The following is a 14,514-nucleotide window of genomic DNA, read 5'->3' as shown; positions in this document are numbered from 1 at the left end:
AATGCTCTGGGGACCCAGGTTTGAATCCCATAAGGCAGGTGCTGGAATTTGAATTCAATCAATAATGTCTAATGAGGACCATCAAACCATTGCCGATTGTCATAAGAATCCATCTGGTTCTCTAATGTCACTTCGGAAAGAAAACCTGCTGTTCTAATCTGACCTGCGTGTGACTCCAAATCCACAGCTATGTAAACGGCCCTCGAAATGGCCTAGCAAGCCATTCAGTTATCAACAAGAAATGAAACCAGATGGACCACCCATCATCAACTGGAAACAACAAAGGCAAACTCAGTGCTGTTGACCCTGTAAAGTCTTTTTTGTAGGAGGTTTTGACACAATTGGGATATAGTCAAACTCATGGGATCATACCTTACCGATAACGTCCCAGACACCACTATCGTCATCCTTAGATATGTCCTTTCCCACTGGAGGAAGCAGTGAAGGTGGGAACCTCAGTGTTCATCATTGCACCACTACAGGTTGAGCTAAACCAGTCTTAAAGGACATAGCTGCTGGATTGGGTCTGCGGAAGGTGGTGAGGGAACCAGAAGAGGAAAAAACATACTTGACCTCGTCCTCACCAACCTGTCTGCCACCGATGGATCAGTCTATGACAGTATCGGTAGGAGTGACCACCGCACAGTCCTTGTGGAGATGAAGTTCCATCTTCACATTGAGGATATTCTCTATTATGGTGGAACTACCACTGTGCTAAATGGGATAAATTTTGAAAAGATATAGCAGCCCAAGACTTGGCAACTATGAGGCACTGCAGGTCATCAGCAGCAGAATTGTACTCAAATGCAATCTGTAACCACATGGCCTGGCATAATCCCCACTCTACCATTACCACCAAGCCAGAGGATCAACCCTGGTTCAGTGAAGAGTGTAGGAAGGCATGCCAGGAGCAGCGCTGGGCAGACCTAAAAATTAGGTGTCAACCTGGCGAAGCTACAACACATGGCTACTTGCATGCCAAACAACATAAGCAGTAAGTAATAGACAAAGTTAAGCCATTCCATGACCAACGGATCAGATCTAACCTCTGCAGTTATGCCACATCCAGTTTGTGGTGAGTTTTAAGCCACTCACCATCCTGACTTGGAAATATATCGCCGTTCCTTCACTGTCATTGGATCAAAATCCTGGAACTCCCTCCCTAATAGCATAGTGGGTGAACCTGTACCACATGGACTTCACTGGTTCAAGAAGGCAGTTCACCACCACTTCTCCAGGGCAATTAAGGAAGGGCAATAAAAGTTGGCCCAGCCAGAGACACCCATATCCCATGAATAAATAAAAAAAGGTTTCAAATATGTTCAGCAGTTTTCTAAACTGTATTCATCCATTCAAGTTATGGATGGCTATCAGACATCTTAATGCCACTTATCTTTCACAACAGACTTCTGAAGCGTTCTTTATGTCAGCTAAAGATTCTCCTCTGCTGTTACAATCTCGATTAAGATCGTTAACTTTTAAAAATAATTTTGCACTTCCAATTAATTGCTGAAAGGATGACATGGCAAAATGTCACATTCTAAGACTTTTACTGTAACAAAAGACTAAAATCGCCTTTGACTAAATAACTTTGTAGGTAACTTGCTTAAAACCAGAAAACAGGACACTGCCCTTTTTCATTTTCACGCAATCAAAAATACGCTTCATATATGTACTTACACTATAAAGTAGACAAAGTATAAAGTAAATTCCCCAGTAACCAGGTTGTCTCCCAATGGTTTGCTTCTTTATTTACTCCTTTCTCAGCCAAGGAACATTTAATCTCTGAACTGTCTTTCACAATTAAGTTTTTTTTCCTCGGCAATTCTTCCTGTAGCACAAGCCAAGCAAATCCTCCAACCTCTCTTTAGTCCCATGTTAATTTGGTCTTTTAAAAATCACAGGGATATATCCGAGGGTTCGGCCACTGAGTCTATATGGTGCAGTTGATGTTGTCTACATGGACTTTAGCAAGGCCTTTGACAAAATACTGCATGGTAGGTTGTTGCATAAGGTTAAATCTCACGGGATCCAGGGTGAGGTATCTAAATGGATATAAAATTGGCTTGATGACAGAAGATGACAAATGGTTGTAGAGGGTTATTTTTCAAACTGGAGGCCTGTGACCAGCGGTGTGCCTCAGGGATCAGTGCTGGGTCTACTGTTCTTTGTCATTTATATTAATGATTTGGGTGAGAATATAGGAGGCATGGTTAGTAAGTTTGCAGATGACACTAAGATTGGTGGCATAGTGGACAGTGAAGAAAGTTATCTCCAATTGCAACGGGATCTTGATCAATTGGGCCAGTGGGCTGACGAATGGCAGATGGAGTTTAATTTAGACAAATACGAGGTGATGCATTTTGGTAGATTGAACCAGGGCAGGACTTACTCAGTTAATGGTAGGGCGTTGGGGAGAGTTACAGAACAAGGAAATCTAGGGGTACATGTTCGTAGCTCCTTGAAAGTGGAGTCACAGGTGGACAGAGTGGTGAAGAAGGCATTCGGCATGCTTGGTTTCATCGGTCAGAACATTGAATACAGGAGTTGGAATGTCTTGTTGAAGTTGTACAAAACATTGGTAAGGCCACACTTGGAATACTGTGTGCAATTCTGGTCACATTATAAAAAGGATATTATTAAACTAGAAAGAGTGCAGAAAAGATTACTAGGATGCTACCGGGACTTGATGGATTGAGTTATAAGGAGAGGCTGATAGACTGGGACTTTTTTCTCTGGAGCGTAGGAGGCTGAGGGGTGACCTTATAGAGGTCTATAAAATAATGAGGGGCATAGACAAGGTAGATAGTCAATATCTTTTCCCAAAGGTAGGGGAGTCTAAAACTAGAGGGCATAGTTTTAAGGTGAGAGGGGAGAGATACAAAAGTGTCCAGAGGGGCAATTTTTTCACACACGGGGTGGTGAGTGTCTGGAACAAGCTGCCAGAGGTAGTAGTAGAGGGGGGTATAATTTTGTCTTTTAAAAATAATTTAGATAGTTACATGGGTACGATGGGTATAGAGGGATATGGGCCAAATGCAGACAATTAGGATTAGCTTAGGGGTTTTAAAAAAAAAAGGGCAGCATGGACAAGTTGGGCCGAAGTTTCCATGCTGTAAACCTCTATGACTCCTCTAAACCTCTATCTCGCATTAGGGCTTCAAGTACATATCTCATCTTTCCCCTAGACACTCTACAACCGTTTCATCTGAACAGAGAGATCAGACTTTTAATTTAATTTTATTCTCACGTTTATCTCTGATTTAATTTGACCCCTAGGCTTTAAGTCTTTCCATCTTCCCCCAGGCCTCCCTACTTCCTCAGCTATTTGCACACTTTGTTTCTTTATTGACTTAATGCTCATGATTCCTCTCTGTGTACATCTCAATAATATTTCCAACCCCATCTTCATCTTCCGATTCTATTTTCTTGGCTACCTCTTAATTTTCAGTTCCGTGGAAGGGTTTGCATTTGTAATGTAAATGTATCCATTTTCTTCAGAGATGCTGATTGCCCTGCTTTGTGTTTCCAGCACATTCTGATTTTGTTGGTTCATTGGTAGATTTGTATGGTAACATGGGTCGATGCAGTCATGTTATCTTAACTCCTTTGTTTGTTCAAACTTTTTTTTTTGCCTGCAGTTCGTTCATGCTAAGCATGTTCCCCACACTGTTACTCATCGGCTTTTTAGTCTATACACTACGGCGAGGGTCTATGGCAGCAGGCCGTGGGGGGCGGAGTGGTGGCCTCTTCAGTGTGGGAGAAACAACAGCAAAAATATTGAAAGATGAGATTGATATCAAGTTCAAGGATGTTGCAGGATGTGAAGAAGCTAAATTAGAAATCATGGAATTTGTCAACTTTTTGAAAAACCCTAGGCAGTATCAGGATTTGGGGGCCAAGATCCCAAAGGTATGGAAACTATATTTCATACAAAACTGTGTTGATAATCTGAAGTTTGTTTTACGTTTGAAGCAACAAAAGAAAGCGTGGCATCTTAATTACAAGAATTCTCCAACTTAGCATGTGGAATATCTCAAAACCAAAATTTACACCGTGCCTTTGAAAATATTTCATTGTGCATCAAATTTCTTACTTTCCTATTCCACGCATTATTTGATAGTTGACTTAGTCAGTAACTGCCTTGAAAGATATTACAGAGTAGGATAAGAATATCGTAACATTAGAGGTGAACAGTGCAACACTTCAGAAGTGCCTCATTGGATGTGAAGCACTTTGAGATGTCCCAAGGTCATGAGAAGTGCTGTATAAAACATTTGTTCCTTGTTTCACTTTCTTAATTTTGCTGGTACTTTCTTTGAAAGGTCATTGCCATGTAGCACATTAACTCATTAAAGAAAAGCAGTTCAATTAATGATGTGTTTTTACTTGTAAGTTACTAAAATAGTGCAATGCACAAGTGTAAAATATACAGAATTTTAAACTTAAGAAAGTTAGGATGTATGGAGTATTTGCACACTGAGTTTATGTTGCAGCATTTGCAAATTAATTTTAAAAATAATGCCCTTATTTATAGATGAGCTTATTTTAATTCTATGTATATTAGAAATCTATTCTATTGCAGTTTCTAAATGTATCCAATACCTATAATAATAATTTCTCATTGGTTACAGGGTGCTGTCCTTTCTGGACCACCAGGAACTGGAAAAACCCTATTGGCTAAAGCAACAGCTGGAGAAGCAAATGTTCCTTTTATAACTGTTAATGGATCTGAGTTCCTGGAGATGTTTGTTGGTGTTGGTCCAGCCAGGGTAAGAAAGGAATCTACTATATGTCATCTGAAATGAGTTGCATCTTTTCAGCACTGTTTAGCCCCACCCTCTTTCATACACAAGTGCTTATGTTTGCGTTTTGCAGTTTAAACCTGTCTATGGATTTTTGTATTCATTTGTAATGCCTGTTTGCCTCAGTAGGTGTGGATTGGGTTTTGTTGTAAGGATATTAAAACATTAACATTTTTATTTTAACATGACCTGTTATGAAACCGTGAGTTGGAGATTTTGCCAATTGTTGAGTGGTGATTCCTATTTCAGGTGAGGGACATGTTTGCAATGGCACGGAAAAATGCTCCATGTATTCTCTTCATTGATGAGATTGATGCTGTTGGAAGGAAACGGGGCAGAGGAAACTTTGGTGGACAAAGCGAACAGGAGAATACTCTAAATCAGCTACTGGTTGAAATGGATGGTACGTGACAAGGGTAAAAGTTTCCATGATTGGTATTTGAGTAGTACAAAAGTCAGTGTAACATTGACTAAGAATTTAATAATATGAAGTGTATGTATTCTATCTAATATGAGGATTTGGTGTAGAGCATATTGTCACAGCATTCATGTAATGCTTTTCTGTCCACTTGAATACACCCAAACTTAGTTCTCAGGTACGTTGAAGACTTGTAGCCAGTCTTTAGTGATGTACGTTCTCCACTGAGTTAGCCCATTATATTCACAATTAGAATCAGTGAATGCAGCATCTCACAAGTAAAGCGTTGAAAACTGGATATAGGCTAGAATAAGTTGTGGGGTGTGGAATCTCAAACTCCATATGACCAAAGTCCACTACCCCTATGATTATCTACAATCTCTAGTGCTGCAAGTTGCCTAGTTTCAGTCCACTACATTATGCCTATCATTCCATCGATCATGGGCCTTAACAAAATGCAAGATCAATTAAGTAAATGAATAAAGCAATATATAAAAACAACTTATGGTTTTCACCATAGAATATAATATTCGAGAAAACTGCAAATTCTAGAATACTATCTTTGGCTCAGTGGGAACACTCCTTGGATTCCAAAAGCTTTGGGTCCCACTCCAGAAACTGAAGCATATAAAACAGGTTGACACTTCAGTACCAATAGAGTTCTTACTATCAGAGATGCTGGTCTGGGTTTTCATCATTGAGATGGGTTGCAGGAGTCGGGAAAATTCCCAGCTCAGCCCACCTGTCCCGGGGGAAAGTGCCCGCAAGGAAGGGATCTTCATTGCTGGGGCCGGGTGTGGCCTGGAGTTGGTCCAGCTGACCCAGAAAAATGTTTGACGGGTGCCAAGGTGGACTGTTCAAATGGCCAGCCTCGGTGCTGTGGGAATCCGGCCTAGTTAAAATAAGCCCCTGAGCCCTCACACACTACGCATGCCCTCCATTGGCCCACTCTTGTCCCTATGCTAAGCTGTAGCACTTTCATGCCCATTGACCTATAATATACTGTATAGACTAATAACCCTGTAGTGACAATAGGATGTGTTTCTTAAAAAGTAATTCATTACTTTGCAGTATGTTTTTAAAAAAAGCCTTTTTACTACAGGGCAATAAAAGTGTCAATCATCCAGACCCTTTAAAGTTTCAATAGCTAAAACTGCAAACACTTGAAACCTCTTAAATTTGTGTAAACAAACATTGTGAATTGATGGCAGAGGTATGAAAGCAGAGCTGTCAATTAAGCAATGTTTTCTCTGGGGCTCAGGTGTTTTAGTACTCTAATTGATGAATGAGCTTTCAGCCAGGAATACATAATGAGGCTTGGCAAGGAACCCAGAATCTGCTGATTTTCCCCAGAGAAAATATTGCTTGATTGCCAGCTCTGATTTCTGAGGTTCCTTGAGCCACAACTCATTGAAAACATGGCCAGAAACTGTAAAAATTGCAGAGGACTAGGACATGCTTACCCTGCAATGGAGCTGCCAAGTCCGAAGTGCTGGGTGACCTAAACCCATCCGCACCCTTAAGAGGCACTCTCGAAAATTGGAAACCCCGGGAATAGGATCAGGAATTTCGAAATCTGGTTTTGGCTGCTATTTTTAAAGAGCTCCTGAGTCACCCCAATTCAGTGAAAATCCAGTCCACTGTCTTTCAGATGAGATGTTAAACAAGACCCCGTTTGCTCTTTCAACATAACACACAACACTAATTGAAGAAGAGCTGGGGAGTTCTTCCAGTGTCCTGGCTAACGTTTATCCATCGAGCAACACCTAAAAACAAAACATGATCTGGCCATTTCATTCATTTGTCTTATGTGTTGGAATGGTTGTTGTAAAATAGCATATCTTCTGAATGCCAATGTGATTAAACAAATCATTTTACTTTTAAGTCCCTATATAAAACCCCAACTAAATATTGTATGGCATAATCCTGTGTATTTTTGTGTGTTTCTCATACTTGTTAATTGATATTGCACTTTTATTTGTAAATTTTCTGTGCACTTTAAAGCCAATACTTTGTAACCTGCAGAAGTGTTTCCCATCAACAGAGAGAGTATCTCATTAGCTCAGGGTTCAGAAAGTCATTGGCCTTGAATTGACCTTGGGAATCAAATTTGAAAAGGAAATCAGTCAGACCATAAATAAACCTCTTCATCTAAGAGTAATCAGAATTGATTTTAAGAAATTGAAGATATATATGCACGCTCTTCAATTACACTAGTGTTCTCCAGTACATTAGCCATTAACCACATGTAGTGAATTGGGAACCAGGATGTGGCGAGTTACATTTCAGACTAATAAATTTAAGGCATGAGTAATCAACATTAATGCAGTACGTGCATGTATACTTCAACCATTTTGTGCATTTGTTGTAAAATGGGGAGAGGAAAAGCAGAGTGTGCCAGTGTATTTGATCAACTTGCGTGCTTTTTTTGTTTGTGACATGTGGGTTATTGCTAAAATGGTGTCCCAATGTTGACATCATGGAAACACCTGCAGCATTGTACAGAGATGAGAGCTGCCATTGTGGTCATCGACCAATCAAATTATTTGCTGTAGACTTGTAAAATGAAGCAAGTTCAATCAATAACAAGCAGCTGCAACAGGATAAGTCATTGCAACGGGCACGCACCATTCAGGCAAGATCTTGGCAAGAAGACAAGATGTGATAGATCCAGCCTATGAGTGAAAAAATAAACTGAAGTTTCATTAGGCTTGCAAATGGATTGAATTCTCACAAAGAAATGGGAAACAGTGGAGGCTCCTGGAAATAGTTCTTTTGGAGTTTTTCAGTGAAGAGTTTTTTTTATTGTCACATGTATTAGTATGCAGTGAAAAGTATTGCTTCTTCCGCGCTATACAGACAAAGCATACCGTACATAAAGGAGAGAGTGCAGAATGTAGTGTTACAGTCATAGCTAGGGTGTAGAGAAAGATCAACTTAATGTGAGGTAGGTCCATTCAAAAGTCTGATGGCCGCAGGGAAGAAGCTGTTCTTGAGTCGGTTTGTACGTGACCTCAGACTTTTGTATCTTCCCGAAGGAAGAGGGTGGAAAAGAGTATGTCCGGGGTGAGTGAGGTTCTTAATTATGCTAGCTGCTTTTCCGAGGCAGCGGGAAGTGTAGACAGTGTCAATGGGTAGGAGATTGGTTTGAGTGATGGACTGGGCTCTGTTCACAATCCTTTGTAGTTTCTTGTGGTTTTGGACAGAGCAAGAGCCATACCAAGCTGTGATACAACCAGAAAGAATGCTTTCTATGGTGTTGACTGCAATATAGGAGTCTCTGATCAAAATCCTTTTGGAATGGGCAAAAGTTGGCTGGAAATTTCATGTTGAATGGGGAAGTTGAGTTTACCTTTGCGGATAGAATAAAATAAAGTTTTACAACAATGGAAAGTAACAGTACAAGAACCACAGAAATGAATATTCACGTGATTATCAGAATCTAGAGTCAATGTTCAATGAGGAGTTCTTTCGCGTAGAAATGCGAGTTCAGCTGGAGGTGCAAAGTTCTCTTTATAGTTGACACTGACACACAAGATAAAGTTGGAACAAAGAGGCTGAGTCAGTCCTGCAGGCAATGATAGGAAATCTTCCAGCAGAGATGGGCTTTGGGGAGTAGGCTGCTGCTCAGCCTGGAGTTCTGTTCCTTGGCATTCACGGGTTGGATGCTAAACAGCAGACCCAGGATTTCTTAGCTCTCAGGAACAGTTCTCAAAATGGTCACTTGAGTCATGTGACCTCTCCCAATGATTTCAAAAAGGATGTTTATCCAGTGTCTAGAACTGGCTTTGATTTCAGGACTAATAATTTCCTGGCTATTAGCTTATGAAAGTGTAATTATCCATCTGGAGGTTCTTGTGTCTGGAAGCCATTGTCTAGGCAGTCCTTCTGACTTCCCTAGAGGGGTAAACATATCAAGGGGCAAATGACATTCAGTGTCCCCTTTTGAAATGGATCTGGACAGTTCCAAGTGTGAGATGAATCTATTAACAGCTTTACAGACATAACTGGCATCAATCTACGAGTCCTCTGGTTTCATAAGCAGGGGGCCATTCAGACCATCTAGTCTCCACTAACTTTTCAAAAGGGCATCTTACACCCCCCCCCCCCCCTTTTTATCCTGGCTTAGCCCCACAACCTCATGCATGTACCATGACTAATCCACCTAATCTACACATCTTTGGACACTAAGGGGCATTTTACCATGGCCAATCTACCTAAGCTGCATATCTTTCAACTGTCGAAGGAAGCCGGAGCACCCAGAGGAAACCCACACAAACACAGGGAGAACGTGCAAACTCCACACAGTAGGCAAGGCCGGAATCAAACCTGAGTCTCTGGCGCTATGAGGCAGCAGTGCCCGTCATTATAATGCCTTACAATTGAGTGTGCGATTCCATGGTGACGAGAGGAAGATTATTTTGTTCTTGTAAATCCTGAGAGTAGCTTCCAGAACAAACGGCCAATTCCATTGTCATGTGACTTGTAGCAGCCCTTTTTTTGTTGGATCAGCAGAAAGTCCATTTTTAAAAAAGTAAAAGAATAAATAAATAATTGGTGACACAATTTTGGCTTTCGTTTCATGTCATATTGACACAACACAATATTCGTACCAAGTTTACAGTTATAACTACCAGGTCATATTGTTATTTAACTTTTTTATTCTCCTTTTAGGATTTAATACAAGCACAAATGTTGTTGTTCTGGCAGGAACAAATCGACCTGATATCCTTGACCCAGCACTGATGAGACCTGGGCGATTTGACAGGCAAATCTTTATTGGTAAGGTAACAGCTAACAAATTATGCAGTTTATATGATGTGTTATAGTGAGCATCTTCCTATTTGAATGTATGTACTGATGTATTTAGCAGATATGAACATGCACAAGTGATGTCATTGATAGTGCGGACTTTTGAGGGTTGAGTTTTTAAGACTAACCACTTAGAATATGTGTCCACGATGACTAGAATCATGTGACCCATGAAAGGACCTGCAAAGTCCACATGAAGTCTAGATCATGGTGATCAGAGGGTCTTACCACCTGTGTAAGTAGCTGCCTCCAGTTCTGAGTCCATGCTGTGCAGTATTTCAATATATCTGTAAGTAAAGAAGATTGAATATCACAACACATTCAATCACACGTTTGTGGCCACGTTATCACATCTTTTTAGCGACAAGGGGAGAGCAGCAAAATAAAAGGAAAAGAAAAATTCAAGGTTCAGCATGTTACGAAGATTTGGGTAGTCAGTAGCAAGTTTGCATAGTGAGCAGTGGTCAAGGGCTCTGATCAGTGGACTTGTGAGTTTACTGACAGAAATCAGATTAGAGCACTGTGACTGTGTTCAAGACAGAGGATGTCTATTAAGAAATATCCTGAGGTTTTCAAAGATGAACTGTGTACATTTCATGGCACTACAATTGAGTTGTTTCTAGATCCTCAGGCTACTCTTCGCTTTTTTGAGCCCAGGAAAGTGCTCTATGCAATGGAAAACAAAGTGGAGGAGGAGTTAGAGTGGCTGCAGAGGCTTGGAATCATTGAGCCCATTCAGTTCTCATGTGGAGCAGCTCCAGTTGTTCCCGTTCTTAAAAATGATGTGACAGGTTTATTTGGTAGCAAACGCCACTAGCTTTCGGAGCGCTGTTCCTTCGTCAGGTGAGTGGGAGATCTGTTCATAAACAGCAAACAGGGCATATAAAGACACAAACTCAATTTACAGAATAATGATTGGAATGTGAGTCTTTACAGCTAATCAAGTCTTAAAGGTACAGACTATGTGAGTCGAGAGAGCATTAGTACAGTCTTTGATGAGAGCAGAGACTGATAGCCAGGTTCCGCACACATGAGGACGGCCTCAACCGGGATCTTGGGTTCATGTCACACTATCTGTAATCCCCACAACTTGCCTGTCTCACAAAGTCTCACTGGCTGTCCTGTCTGGAGACAATACACATCTCTTTAACCTGTGCTAATGCTCTCTCCACTCACATTGTCTGTACCTTTAAGACTTGATTAGTTGTAAAGACTCGCATTCCAATCATTATTCATTATTCTGTAAATTGAGTTTGTGTCTTTATATGCCCTGTTTGCTGTTTATGAGCAGATCTCCCACTCACCTGACGAAGGAGCAGCGCTCCGAAAGCTAGTGGCGTTTGCTACCAAATAAACCTGTTGGACTTTAACCTGGTGTTGTTAGACTCCTTACTGTGCTTACCCCAGTCCAACGCCGGCATCTCCACATCTTAAAAATGATGGCACTTTGTGCATATGTAGGGATTACAAACTTAGCATTTATCAGGCCTACAAGTTGGACGTTTGCCCATTACCGAAGGTGGAAGATCTGTTTCCAACCCTTGCAGGAGGCAAAACTTGACGAGCCACGCATATCAGCAGTTTTTGTTAGAGGAGGACTCAAACGGTACGTCACAATCAACACTCACAAGGGTTTGTTTAAATACAACCGTCTGGTTTTCGAGGTGTCCTCCAGTCTGGCGATTTTTCAGAGGACAACGGACAATCTGTGGCAGGGGGATTCCTCGTGTAGCAGTTTATTTGGAAGACATTTTGATCACAGAGAAAACTGAGGAGGAGTCCCTCACCAATCTGGATCAGGTGTTAAAGAGATTTTCAGAGGCAGGGCTGCACCTGAAGCAAGTGAATCTTCCAGGCACAGAGTGTGGAATATTTGATTCATAAAATCACAGTGCAGGGTTTGCTCCCAGTGGAAAACAAAGTCAAAGCTACCAAGGAACCTTCAAACTCCGGAACTGTGTCAAATCTCAGGTCATTTCTGGGCATGGTAAATTATCATGGGAAGTTTCTGCCAGACCTTTCAAAAGTGTTGGTGCCACTGTATTGACTATTTCACAAAGAAACAAAATGAAAATGGGGTCCAGCATCAGAGAAAGCTTTCAAGGATTTGAAAGTACTGCTACAATCAGCTAATCTGCTGGTTCACTTTGACCTAGACAGAGAACTCATTCTCTCATGTGATACCTCGCCCTATGGTGTTGGCAAAGTACTCCCTCATCTGATGGAGGATGGGTCAGAAAAAACCATTGGTTTTGTATCACGTACACTGAGAACAGCTGAGCAGGGATATTTGCTGTTAGTGAAGGAAGGTCTAGCCCAAAACCTTTGCTTGAAACAGTTTTATCAGTACCTTTATAGTCGTTCATTCACCATATACAAGGCAGAAAGATGAGCTTAGTGTGCAGGATGGTTGTGTCCTTTGGGGGTCCAGGGTGGTTCTCCCATCCCCTGGTCATTCACAAGTCTTGCATGAAGTTCATGAGGCTTACCCAGGTGCTTCCTGAATGAAAAGTTTAGCCAGGTTGTATGTTTGGTGGCCTAATATGGATCAGGACTTGGAGAACAAGGTGGAATCCTGTTCTGTGTGTCAGCTAAACCAAAAGATAGCACCACCATCTACATTTGTTGAAGTTGTTGGGTGGCACGGTAGCACAGTGGTTAGCACTGCTGCTTCACAGCTCCAGGGTCCCGGGTTCGATTCCCGGCTTGGGTCACTGTCTGTGTGGAGTTTGCACATTCTCCTCGTGTCTGCGTGGGTTTCCTCCGGGTGCTCCGGTTTCCTCCCACAGTCCAAAGATGTGCGGGTTAGGTTGATTGGCCAGGTTAAAAATTGCCCCTTAGAGTCCTGAGATGCGTAGATTAGCGGGATTAGCAGGTAAATATGTGGGGGTAGGGCCTGGGTGGGATTGTGGTCGGTGCAGACTCGATGGGTCGAATGGCCTCCTTCTGCACTGTAGGGTTTCTATGATTTCTATGATTTCTATGAAGTGGCCTGATCATTCGTGATCTAGACTTCATGTGGACTTTGCAGGGCCTTTTATGGGTCATTTGTTTCTAGTCATCGTGGACACACGTTCTAAGTGGTCAGAAGTATGCATCGTAAACAACATTACAGCTCCCTTTACAATAGAGAAGCTATGTCAATTTTTTGCAACTCATGATTTACTGGATTCTCTTATTTCTGATCATGGCACAATGTTTACAAGTGATTTGTTCTAAGAGTTTATGCAAACGACTGGAATACGCCATGTGCATCCTGTGTCTTTTCATCCAGCTTCAAATGGTTTAACAGCATGAGCTGTCTCCACACTGAAAGAAGGTTTGAGGAGGGTGGAAGATGATACTCTGGGAACCAAGCACTCGTGGTTCTTGTTCCAGAATTGAACCACACCATAAATAACAGGATTCGCACCAGCTGAATTACTGATGGATAGGAAGCCAAAGTCTCACCTGGATCTGCTATATCCAAATGTCAAAGTGGGAGGGGGACAGGAAAAACAGAAGCAGAGACATGACTCCCATACTAAAGAGAGACATTTCAATCCCAATGATTGTGTTTCTAAGGAATTTTGGCAATAACCAATGTTGGCTGCCTGAAGTTATTCTCAACCAAAGTGATCCAGTATCTTTGGTAGCTAAATTGACCAAAGGAAGAGTTATTTGCAGACACCATGACTCGGAGACAGCAAAGGTTCCAGATAACGCAGTAGAGGGAAATGATGCTGTGGACATTTGACAGGAAAATGGTTCCTGCAGTGGACTCTACACCAGGAGAGGATGAGAGACATTCATGGGCGGCACGGTGGCACAGTGGTTAGCACTGCTGCTTCACAGCTCCAAGGACCCGGGTTCGATTCCCGGCTTGGGTCACTGTCTGTGTGGAGTTTGCACATTCTCCTCGTTTCTGCGTGGGTTTCCTCCGGGTGCTCCGGTTTCCTCCCACAGTCCAAAGATGTGCGGGTTAGGTTGATTGGCCATGCTAAAATTGCCCCTTAGTGTCCTGAGCTGCGTAGGTTAGAGGGATTAGTGGGTAAATATGTAGGGATATGGGGGTAGGGCCTAGGTGGGATTGTGGTCGGTGCAGACTCGATGGGCCAAATGGCCTCTTTCTGCACTGTAGGGTTTCTATTTCTATATGTACAGAAACTCAACCTACACCTGTGCCCACAAGTCCAGTTCCGCTGAAACAAGCCTCACCAGTGTCAACAGAGTCACCAGTGGTACTGCACAGATCACAGGATAGTTGCAAAGCTCCTGAAAGACTGACATACAGATGCAACATGAGTTTCATTATGTTTCTTTTCTTAAGGGGGATTGAAATTAAGGGGGGGCGGGGGAGAGATGTTATAGTAATCCATCCTCCTATTTGAATGTAGATACTGATGTCTTTGGTGGGTATGAGTATGCACAAGTGACGTCATCAGTAGCGTGGGCTTTTGCAGGGTTTAGCCTTCTCTCAAGGGACCTGTGCAACTCACT

The 14,514-nt window shown here is 42.0% G+C and overlaps 1 protein-coding gene across 1 annotated transcript in view; it reads left to right on the top strand.

The window, feature by feature from the left end:
- Window positions 1-14,514, top strand: part of LOC144492565 (mitochondrial inner membrane m-AAA protease component AFG3L2-like) — a 43,193-nt gene that overhangs the window by 16,579 nt on the left and 12,100 nt on the right. The window contains exons 8-11 of the mRNA XM_078210709.1: window positions 3,642-3,912; window positions 4,635-4,772; window positions 5,055-5,208; window positions 9,898-10,005. Of these exons, the coding sequence (XP_078066835.1) occupies window positions 3,642-3,912; window positions 4,635-4,772; window positions 5,055-5,208; window positions 9,898-10,005 (671 nt within the window). The remainder of the gene's footprint in view (window positions 1-3,641; window positions 3,913-4,634; window positions 4,773-5,054; window positions 5,209-9,897; window positions 10,006-14,514) is intronic.

Source organism: Mustelus asterias, chromosome 4 (genome assembly GCF_964213995.1).
Source record: "Mustelus asterias chromosome 4, sMusAst1.hap1.1, whole genome shotgun sequence".
NCBI lineage: Eukaryota > Metazoa > Chordata > Chondrichthyes > Carcharhiniformes > Triakidae > Mustelus > Mustelus asterias.
Note: the sequence above shows the minus strand (reverse complement) of the source record. Positions and strands in the feature narration are given on the sequence as shown.